The 12,007-nt window shown below is 38.7% G+C and overlaps 1 protein-coding gene across 9 annotated transcripts in view; it reads right to left on the reverse strand.

Annotated features, from left to right (window-relative positions):
* The window catches only part of GOLPH3L (golgi phosphoprotein 3 like), a 55,451-nt gene extending 43,839 nt beyond the window's left edge, over positions 1-11,612 (reverse strand). For 5 of the 9 annotated variants that reach the window (XM_070497137.1, XM_070497145.1, XM_070497138.1 and 2 more), the window contains exons 1-2: positions 11,295-11,501; positions 8,965-9,159 (exon numbers count right to left, since the gene is read on the reverse strand). In XM_070497137.1, coding sequence (XP_070353238.1) covers positions 8,965-9,147 — 183 coding nt within the window. In that variant the 5' untranslated portion in view covers positions 9,148-9,159; positions 11,295-11,501. Of the gene's footprint in view, positions 1-8,964; positions 9,160-10,709; positions 10,847-11,294 lie in introns of all 9 variants that reach the window. The other 4 variants (XM_070497141.1, XM_070497140.1, XM_070497139.1 and 1 more) reach the window with 3 other exon arrangements.
* Positions 11,613-12,007: the final 395 nt, after the last annotated feature.

Genomic DNA, 12,007 nt, shown 5'->3' on the forward strand with positions numbered 1-12,007 from the left:
AACTTCTGTTGTTTAAGCCTCCCAGTCTGTGGTATTTGTAATGGCGGCCCTAGCAAACTTAGTAAAGTCACACTCCCACAGAAAAATCTGGAAGAAACTTGGCTATTCATTTGGTCTTAAGCTTTAAGATTCAAGGAAAAAAAACCCCACTATCTACTCCTATTTATCTGTTTTTAGTATAAGAGTCTTTACCTCCTTCCAGAGGAGGCTACGTGGCATGGGTTCTAATCTCTGGCCATCAGAATTAACTGAGGAGAAATGTCTAATGCCTATTTATTTATATACCAGACTGTCTGAAGATATTATAATACATTAAATATTATTTACTCCCTTTTTAAGCATTTTTCATTTTGCAAGTTAGGTTATTCAAATTTCTTACTTACTTGGACTTATTGTTTCTATGAACAGGATATCTTGTTTGAGGGAAGAAAGAGAAGATAAAAAAATATGTAAAACTTTCATATTTCCTTCTTAAAATCTGAGGCAATGGGATGAAAAGTAACACTAACAAAATCACATCATTCAAAATTGCTTACAGGGGTACTTTCCTTTATTCTGATATTATTGATGTCAACTTAATATTTTTTACGGGATCCCAAAATATTTGAGAGTGAGCTTTGCTAGGGCATTAAACATTAGAAAAAGAAAGTTATAGGTAAGACTTGAAAAAATAACTCATACTAAATATTACTGCGGAACATAATAATCTTTTATCTTATAGGAGACATAAGTTAAACTCCTATGAGGCTATCCTAGGAGATACAACTTGTGGGGTCACACTAGTAATTAGCAATCCTGAACAATTCTCTTTGCTCAGTAAGAAACACAGAAAAATATGTGATCCCTGTTTTGCAAGCATGTCCTTTTTTAGCCTCAGAGTCAGTTTGAACATAAATTCCACAACTTATTGGCCAATTAACCACTTAATTTTGACTCCCACAAAGAGAGGACAATATGTGCCTTGCAGGATCAAGCAAGAGAAAAGTGCAAAATGTTTTTAAAACTCAAGTTATACAAACACAAAATATAAAGGAGGAGACAAACAGATGAGATGGCTCACATCAAGTTTATAGGCTCAGTGGTTACAGCCATGAGTTCAAATTTAAGTGGGTAGTTTTTGCCTTCATATCAATACCAGACATTTTAGAAGAGAACAGTGCGCATTTAGAGGTTGGGGGGCGAGGTACAGGGAGAGGAAGGCTCTCAATGAAATAGCTTAAACTATATTTTCTTCTTATTATTCTTTTTTAAATAGGTACTTCTTTCTGGAGGCAATTTTCTTTTTTTAAGGATTGGCACCTGAACTAACATCTGTTGTCAACTTTCTTTTTTTTCTCCTTCTTCTTTTCCCCAAAGCACCCCCCCTGCCCCCCGAGCAGTGGTTGTATATTGTAGTTGTGAGTGCCTCTGGTTGTGCTATGGGGGATGCTGCCTCAGCATGGCTTGATGAGCGGTGCCATGTCTGCACCCAGGATCCCAACCGGGGGCGAAACCCTGGGCCGCAGAAGCAGAGCGCGAGAACTTAACCACTCGGCCACAGGGATGGCCCCTCTTTCTGTTTAAAATAAGACTTGGTCTCCCAGTTTATTTCCTTTTGTACCAATAGTAAATAATTCTTTGGGGGTTATATGACTGGATATAATAAAAAACAAAACAAAACAAAGGTTCTTTCTTTTTTTTTTAACAGCCTATGTTAATAAAAAGACAAAACCTGACAAACGAGTCCTGGTGATACACTTGACCTCTTCACAATACCAGTAACTACTGACAAGAGATTTATTGTTCATTTTGTGCAATCAGGAAACTAGGAGACCAGGTAGTGACCTAAATTAGACTTTTTTGTGTGTGTGAGGAAGATTAGCCCTGAGCTAACATCTGCTGCCAATCCTTCTCTTTTTGCTGAGGAAGACTGGCCCTGAGCTAACATCCATGCCCATCTTCCTCTGCTTTCTATGTGGGACACTTACCACAGCATGGCTTGCCTAGTGGTGCCATGTCCACACCCCGGATCCGAACCACTGAGCCCCGGGCCACCGAAGCAGAACATGCGCACTTAACTTCTGCGCCACTGGGCTGGCCCCTAAATTAGACTTTTAATCTTTTGATTTTAATAAAATAAAAGAGGTGAAGCAATAAAACACATAACAGTTCTGTTCGGTACTTAAGTTTCAAAACATCTGAGTTCATTTAAAGGAGATGGGATGCTTTCAAATATCTGTGGTTATTTCAGTTGAAAATCACTGAGATGATCACCAACATCCTGATGTTCTTTTCCCTGGAACCTGTCTCTCTTCACAGACTAGCTCTTGCTCATCTTCAGAATTCAGGTTAAGAGTTACGACCTCCCAGAAGTCTTTCCCAATATCTTTTCTCCTTCCCTTTCCCACTACCACTTTAAACCTCCCATCTGAGTTAGGGGTCTTTCTTCTTTGTTCCCTCAGTACATAGTTACACATATATCACACTGTACTGCAACGCCCACTCGCTTTCCTGATCCCCCTCCCAACCTCTCCAGCCACTGCCATGCCACTAGACTATAAATGATCCCAAAAGCAGGGACTATATAGTCTTTGTTCTCTTTCAATATCCAGCACCAGACATATATGAGACATTCAACAAATTTCTGGTGATCAAACAAATGAATGAAAATATATTTCCATAATTCCAACAAACAATGCTTCTTACCAATTTTTACTCCAGTGACATGAGAAATATGATGGAAAGTTTTTTTTTTCCCCTAAGATTGGTACCTGAGCTAACAACTGTTGCCAATCTTCTTTGTTTTTTTTTTCTTCCTGCTTTTTCTCCCCAAATTCCCCCAATACATAGTTGTATATTTTAGTTGTGGGTCCTTCTCATTGTGACATGTGGGACGCCGCCTCAATGTGGCCTAATGAGCAGTGCCATGTCCGCACCCATCATCCGAACCCTGGGCTGCCGAAGTGGAGTGTGCAGACTTAACCACTTGGCCCCGGGGCTGGCCCCCTGATGGAAAGTTTTTATGTCACAGTGCATAGTAAGCATTCAATAAATGGCATTACTAGGAGAAAGCTTGGCAACGAAGGGAAGGGGGTTAAAAAACACTTTTCACAAACTGAAACGGTTATTGCCAAAAGTCAAAAGCATTAATAGGCTCACTTCTCTTACAGGTAACTGAATCTAATAATAAAGATTCTCATAAAGGAGAAGTTTTAAATATACTAGCAATTTAATTAAAGTATTAACTGTCCATGAGTCAATAATATCTACCTACAGTAGTCCCCCCTTATCCTTGGGGGATACATTCCAAGACTCGCCGTGGATGCCTGAAAACACAGATAGTACTGAACCCTACATATACTATGTTTTTTCCTATGTTATATACCTATGTTAAAGTTTAATTTATAAATTAGGCACAATAAGAGATTAACAACAATAATAAAATAGAATAATTATAACAATATATTGTAGTGAAAGTTACTGTAGATCTTAGCAACCTCAACATATAAATTTTTTTCTTTCCTTAGTAAGTCGAGAAGTTTCACATTTTCACTTAAAGGAAGCACTTTATGGCTTCTCTTTGGCATATCTGAATTGCCAGCATCACTACTCTTGTGCTTTGGGGCCATTATTAAGTAAAATAATGGTTACTTGAACACAAGCGCTGTGATACCATGACAGTAGAGCTGATAACCCAGACGGCTACTAAGTGACTAAAGGGCAGGTAGCGTATATACGGCGTGGACATGCCGGACAAAGGCGTGATCCACCTGCTGGGCGGGATGGAGTGGTAAGCCATAAGATCTCATCACACTACTCAGGACGGTGTACACTCAGTTTAAAACTTGTATATTGTTTATTTCCAGGATTTTCCATTTAACATTTTCGGACTTCAGTTGACTGTGGGTAAGTGAAACCAGGGAAAGCTAAACTGTGATAAGGGGTGCTAGTATATATCAAAACTCTTACCAAAGGCAATAATGACAGATAAACAGGATCTTGATTTCAACAGAAATAAATCTATTTTATTTCGGTCAGGCTGATACTAAAGTTTAATTTTCTCAGTTGAGGTCAGTGTTATTGAACTGAGATAACATCTAATTTTAAGTGTATCTCAAAGGTTAGACTCTTCAACGTATATTAAAATTTCCTCATTATTTTCACAAGACAATGAAGCTTAATGTGTTTGTTGTTCTTTTTTTTTTTGAGGAAGACTAGCCCTGAGCTAACACCTGCTGCCAATCCTCCCCTTTTTGCCGAGGAAGTCTGGCCCTGAGCTAACATCCATGCCCATCTTCCTCTACTTTATATGTCGGACACCTACGACAGCATGGCCTGCCAAGTGGTGCCATGTCCGCACCCAGGATCCGAACTGGCAAACCCCAGGCCACCGAAGTGGAACATGGGAACTTAACCACTGCGCCACTGGGCTGGCCCCCTGAAGCCTAACGTTTTAAAACCATCCCCCAGGCAGCTACTTCTCAGAAGAATCTTTAGAAAGGGATTACAGTAATATTTCACGAGCAATTTGACTATATGACCTTCTGTCATTCCTTTCTACAATTCTTGAAATATTAGTCTCCTTATATTATTTTCTAATTTCTATGTTTTTCGAAACGGATATAATTTTTTAAAACTTATAGTATTGGGGGACTGGCCCCGTGGCCGAGTGGTTAAGTTCTGGCGCTCCGCTGCAGGTGGCCCAGTGTTTCATTGGTTCGAATCCTGGGCGCAGACATGGCACTGCTCATCAAACCACGCTGAGGGAGCGTCCCACACGCCACAACTAGAAGGACCCACAATGAAGAATATACAACTATGTACCGGGGGGCTTTGGGGAGAAAAAGGAAAAAAATAAAATCTTAAAAAAAAATTATAGTATTGAGTTCTAAACAGAGAATCTTATGGAAATCTTCAGCAAAAGTGAACTTTGGGACTTTGGGATGCAAAGTTTAACATTTAGGATTTTCTTTTGACATGTTACAAACCCTAAACCATATAGAAACAAGAAATTATATACATATATTACATTATAAACATATACTCACATAGAACATAGAATGAAAATATCATTAAGTCCTTAATTTGGACACACAAAAAAATGGACTTTGCTGTTTTCATTAAGCTGATCCTCTTTTACTTAAGAGCCTACAAGTCTCTGGCTGGCACTTAAAATCCTCCATGCTAAGGTCTGAATCTAATTTGCCAACGTTGAATCTTGCTGTTCTCCAAGAACACCACCTACTTCAATCATACTGGTTACTCAATTATCTGCCAAACTCACGATGTCTTTGCTCCCTCAGGTTCCCTCATCCAGAATGTGTTCCCCTCTCTCCATCTATGTTAATCCTACCCATTCTTAAAAGCTCAGCTTCTTTCACTGCCTTCTCTTCTTCCCCAGACTATTCCAACCCATGATGATCTCTCTTTCTTCCAACTCCTCTGGCTTTTACTGTTCTAACATGGAAAAACTTGCTGTTTTTTTAATTGTTGTTTACTTCTTTAAAAATCATTTGAATTATGAAATATAATGCATACACAGAAGCGTGCACAAAAGTTTCAAGCTCAACGAATTATCCCTAAGTGAATATCCATGAAATTTCCCCCAGTACAGAAACAGAAAACTGTTAGTACCCAGAAAGCCCCCTCATGCTCTTTTCTGATCACTAACACCCCCCTCCTCCCTATCCCAACAAAAAGGTAATCACTGTCCTAACAGTTATGGTAATCCCTTTCTTCCTTTCTTTATAGTTTTACCACCTAAATATGCAACCCCAAACATTACTGTTTAGTTTTTTGAATTTTACATACATGGAATCATACAGTATGTATTCTTTTGTGTCTGGCTTCCTTTACTGAACATTATATGAGAATCATACATGTTTTCTAACAATGTTCATTTTCATTCTGTAGAGAAAATATATTTATACTCATTTAAACAAATGGATGGTTCACTTTTTTTTTTTGAGGAAGATTAGCCCTGAGCTAACTGCTGCCAATCCTCCTCTTTTTGCTGAGGAAGTAGGCCCTGAGCTAACATCCACTCCCATCTTCCTCCACTTTCTATGCGGGATGCCTACCACAGTGCCAAGTGGTGCCATGTCTGCACCCGGGATCCAAACTGGCAAACCCTGGGCCACTGAAGCGGAACGTGTGCACTTAACTACTGCACCACTGGGCTGGCCCCAATGGTTCACTTTTATCCATTCTGCTGTTGACAGACCTTTGGGTACTTAACTTTTAAAAAGTATGTATATCTTGTCTCCCCAGCTAGAAGGCCAGTTCTTGAGGACAGGGACCATATATTATACTATTTTATATTTACCTTAGTATTTGCATAATGCTAAGCACATAATGAGTGTCCCCAGTCATGCCAAATATTGATATTTATTTCTTTAAAATATTGATTAAATCAATCTACAAGTAGTTTTGGAGATGAGAAAAAATAAGTAGTGCTGGAAAGCAGTGTAATATTTTGAGGGAGAATTATGTAACTTGCACTTTGGAACAACTGCTACTACTTTAATAAATCAGAAGGTTGGACCTCTCCTGTTTATTTACACCTAAGGATTTGTCATTTCTTGTTCTTCTTGAGTCAACTAAAAGCTAAAGACCTAATTTATCAACTACTTTCAAAAATAAAATTAGAACAATTCGAAAGGTGGTTAATTATTGTCTCCCCAACTTGTACAGTCTCTCACCAATATGTTGAGTACCCGCTATGATCACAGGTCTAAATGAGCTCCTTTATTTTTTATTCTATTTCCTTAAGTTTATATTAACTATCTACTATTATAAATTTAGAAACACATGAAGACATGTCCACAGGCAGTTTGTCTACAGAACAGAAGCAAAAATTCTATTATCTAGGGTCAGCAGGAAATTAATCATTCCTATTCAAAACCAAAACAAACCAAATAGCTTTTTCGCTCAAATATGCTCTTCTACAGTCAGTGACTGTTTCCTCGGTACTGTGTAAACATCTCAAAACAGTATTTATACCACCCAACCTTCAGACCTACTCTGACATCCCTTGAAGAGGCAGTTTTGCTTTTTCGTTTGTTTGACTGTTATAAAACCAGAGCCTCATCAACTTTCTCCGCAAACAGGAAAATACATTTCCAGGCAAAGTTTTCTGATATACCTGTGTCTTGGCCATTCACATATGGGCACGTCTCTAATATTAATTTTAACAATACAGAGGCTATAACAAGTCTTATAAAGAAAATAAACATAAAGTCTAAGAAACTAGGGTATTCTCAAGTTGAGGGATCAATGGAGATTAGAAGAGATGTTACTAGATGTATGTAGCCAATTCATTTCTAGCTAAGGACAATTATCAAAGCCAAATTTAGTATTTTTTAAATATAAAGTAACATTTTAATTTGATGTTTTCAAAACTGAGGCCAATAACAAATATGCCTTTATTTTATTTTATTTTATTTTATATTTAATGAAGAGTTTCTTGGAAAGGAAGCAGACTGTTTAAAGTACTACTTTTATAGGGGGCTGGCCCCATGGCCGAGTGGTTCTGCGTGCCCTGCTTCAGCGGCCCAGGGTTCGTGGGTTTGGATGCCGGGTGCAGTCCTACATACTACTCATCAAGCCATACTGTGGAGGCATCCCACATACAAAGTAGAGGAAGATTGGCACAGATGTTAGCTCAGGACTAATCTTCCTCAAGCAAAAAAAGAGGAGGATCGGTAATGGATGCTAGCTCAGGGCAAATCTTTCTCACACACACACAAAACACTACTTTTGATACCAACCCCGATATCAGTTTCCCCACATTAAACCCAGCATATATGGGGTTAAAACCAGAACACTCATTCTCTGCTTACTCTCTGGCTTCCTGGCTCCAGAATCCACTATCCTCCATGGACAAGCACCTGGACCATCTCCTCCCACAAAGAGATACGGGCTGGTGGGAAAGCTGCTGCCCAGCAAGGTCACGGGCTCCCTCCTCTCTGCAAGTGTCTCAAGGCCAAAGACAGGCTGGTGGGAAAGCTCCGACCAGCAAGGCCATATGCTCCCCCTCCCCTACCTAAAACCCTAAATAAAAACCCTTCCTTTTAGCTTTTCGGGGAGTTTGGGATTTCAGCGTTAGCTGCCATCTCTCCTTGCTCAGTGCTGTGCAAAAATAAAATTCCTACTTTCTTCCACCACACCCAGTGTCAGAGATTGGCTTGCTGCGCAACGGGTGAATGAACTCACTTCAGGTTCCGTAACACTCTTATATATCTTCATAACCTCTTCATGAGGGAAGAAAGTGATGGGAACACACAATAAAAAGTCAATTTACAAATGAAGGATAATGTATATTATTAGTAGAAAAGCCAAGAATACTTGGTTATATCACAAGAGTCGCTATCTCAAGACTAGTTCTATTATAAAATAAATGTTCTATTAGTAAGGGAAAACTTAGAAAGGAAAAGCTGAAATTAATTTTAAAACACTTCTAAAATTAAAATAATCCTTGTCAATCATTGTTATTTAACTTCTAAAGATGCACAGAATAAAATTAAAAAGTTATTTCTACCATAAGAAACTTACCTGCTGTTTATTTTTGTAAGCCGGCTAATCATACATGTTTCTTGTGTTTTCATTTAAAAGACTTTTTCTCCCCAAAGCTCAAGAAAACTTCAATGTGTGGGCCTATTTTCTTAGTTTAATACGAGGTTATTTCATCACCAATCTCATTTGGGAAACTACAAGTACAAAAACTTGACAATGTGTTATATCCTCTCTTGTATCCTCTAAAATTTTGGAATAATTTTGTTATTAAACTACACTTCAAGTAATTATTCTTCTGGATTTTACCCACCAAGTATCAGCCACCCTCCCAAACTTCCCTATCTCCCAGATGGCTAGAGCACAGTTCTAAGGCCAACTTAGCATTAATGAAAATGTTCTATCAGATTACTTCCTAAAAACACTCTAATACTTAAGAGTCTTTGAGACAGCCTAGCCACCCAACTGCATTACCTCTTTATCTTTTAGTCCCAGGAGCAACACTTCTTCCATAAGGGTGAGGCGGATATCTTTAGAGTCTCCAGAGTCTTCATCATCTGGACTCCTGTCTTGATTAGTGTCTTCCTCATTTTCCACCTTCCTTTCAGAGTTCTTGCCTACTTCAGTGCGACGGGCTCGGTGAGTTAAAGTAGTCATTCTCACCTGCTTCTGGAAGGGGTGATGAAAAAATATCTATATGTGTATAGGTGTATACACCTATGTGTATAGGTGTGTTTATATACCTCATGTAAATAAACACATATAGATATTCATACATGCATACTAAAAATGTATACAAATAAGAAATATTTACAAACTTAAAGAAAGAAAGAAAGAAAGAAAGGAGTAATGACCAGAAAAATTAGGTGGGTAACACAATATCTTTTCCAAAGTACAGTAACTTGAACTCCACAGAAGGCATTGACAAGAAATTAAATCAGTAATTGTAAAGACCAGCAGAAATGACCACCCTTTAAACTTGCTGATTTCTTGTGCATAATCTATAATCCAGGAGTGAATGTCCATCATTGTGACTTCTCTTTCACAAAATGGATCCTCCCCAAGTTAAATAATATGGGACAGCAAAAAATTGTGAGCATCCAGGCCCATAACGCATATAATAATTTATATTTAATTTCTGTAAACATTCAATGGTACATTAGAAAACATACACAAAAAATAGAAAGTAAAAAAAATAAGAAAAGCAATAGAAATACATGTTCTGACATTTTCTCCCTATACTCTAATGGCTCATTTCACGCACTCACTGAGATCACCAGTCTATGGAATACCACTCTGAAGACCATGTGCAGCAGTTCCATACAGCCAGAAAACTTCCACCCCTACCCCTCACTAGCCATCTTGCAAATACACAAATAGCTGCCAACAAAAAGGACTGGCAAGAGAATGTTAAAAGATTAGCAAATTCTTTCTCAATTACAAAAAATTAAAGCACATGCCCTTTTATACCATGAACTACAGTTGTTTTAAAAATCTACAGTTAAGAGAAATTACACTAAATCATCTGTGATAAGGTTTAAAGTTAGCATAGTTTATTTTAGATAAATGTAAATGCCAGTTTTTAAGATGATAGACAATAAATATTTTTTATCAGCAATTATTTAAAAGAATATCTTTTTCAGGGGAGGCCACATGGCCTTTCAGCATGCTCCACTTTGGCAGCCCAGATTCAGTTCCTGGGCCTGGACCTACACCACTCAGCAGTGGCCATGCTGTGGTGGTGACCTACATACAAAATACATGAAGACTGGCACAGATGTTAGCTCAGGGTGAATCTTCCTCAAGCAAAAAGGGGAAGATTGGCAACAGATTTTAGCTCAGGGCGACTCTTCCTCAACAAAAAAATAAAAATTAAAAAAAATAAAAAAAGAATATTTTTTTCAAGATGGAAAGAATGCATTCAAGAGCTTTTGTGACGGGATCCCATTCTACCTTCTAGCAATATTTCCCATTACTCCCAATTATGTACTGTTAAATAATTTCTCAAACATGTCCCATGCCTTCCATGTCTGCTCCTCTGTACGTGCTGCAGTTCTCTCTCTTTTCCCTACCTCTCTAAGTTGTACTCATTCTTCAAAGGCATTTGAGGACCCACTTTAAAGCCTTAAGTGAAACCCCTTCTCCATTACCGATACGTCCCATAGCCAGAATTGGTCTCTCCCTCAGCTGCACTTTCACAGAACTTTATTTATACTTACTTCCTTTAAAGTATTTATTATAGTCTTTCTTTTGGTATGGCTGTCTCTCAGCTGTAAACTTCTTGAGGGCAGGGATATTGTCTTCTTGGGTTTTTATATTCTCCATAGCAACTAGCACAATGTCTTTAATGTTGTAACTGTTCGATAAATGTATACTGATTAAAATGAATACTCAGAAACGCATATGAACATTTAAAATAGAAATACAAATGAAGTGACTTACAAAAAGATTCTTTGTACAAAGCTGTATTTCAAATATAATTCTTGGTGAGCGGTGGGAAGAAGAGTGAAGGAGGAAGAGAACTATGAAATAAAAGCTTAAGGGCACCAACCCTACCTGGCGCTGTGAATAGGGCTTATTTCCTAACGCAATCCAAGAAACTTTACGTTTTCGGGGATAAAAAATAAAGGGGAATTTTCTTTGAGGAATTAACTCGCCTTGGACATTTACTAGTTAAAAATCCTATTTGAAAAAAAACAAATGGCCAAAAAATTAAATAAATCAAATCCTCCCTTTCTCCATAGAATAAAAAATTTGGAGGGTTTTTTTTGGTAGCTAGGAAATGTACTTCCCCCGTTGCTTACCTGACGTTACTTCTGGGTTATGGCCGGACGCAGGGTGCAGCTTGCGCTCTATTTTAGGGGACACCTGTCCTCCCCCACCCCCACCCCCGTCCTAGTAGGTGAAAAACTTCTCAGCCACGCAGAGAACACAAACTTCCTGATCGTTCGATGCAGAAAAGAAATAACACATCAGCTTCCTCAGGATCCCTAGGCAACCTACCTTGGTGTTTCTTCATTGGACCAATCAGAAACGGCCAATGTTGAGCCTAGCCAATCGCAGCTTACAAGGGGAGGCTCTCCCCCGGCTATTGTATTGCGATCCAGACAAACACCACCAAAAGGAGGCAGGTTTGGGTTAAATCTGACAGCTGGTCAATCCAATGAAGGAACCTTGGTAAGAACAGAGGAAAAAGGGCTGCGCTCTCCACCCCCAGTAAGCCAGCCAATCACAGCGTTCCGTTAGCCAGCACCCGCTGTCGATCTCCGAAGGTTTCTGTTGGTGAATCTCAGTGTAGCAGGTGTGTTACCGTAGCAGTGTATACTGGGACAATTAGGTGAGATGGTTGGGATCCAATAAAGCTAAGAATAAATAAACATTTTAAAATTGGTTGTTTTCAACAATTAGCTTATCTCTAACTTTCCGGTTCCAGAAAAACCTGATCTGGGGTCAGTTTGTGGAGATTTATTTGGTTTACTTTAAACAGGACAGGTACATTTCTACCATCGCATACATA

The sequence above is a fragment of the Equus asinus genome, chromosome 25 (genome assembly GCF_041296235.1).
Source record: "Equus asinus isolate D_3611 breed Donkey chromosome 25, EquAss-T2T_v2, whole genome shotgun sequence".
Classification (NCBI taxonomy): Eukaryota; Metazoa; Chordata; class Mammalia; order Perissodactyla; family Equidae; genus Equus; species Equus asinus.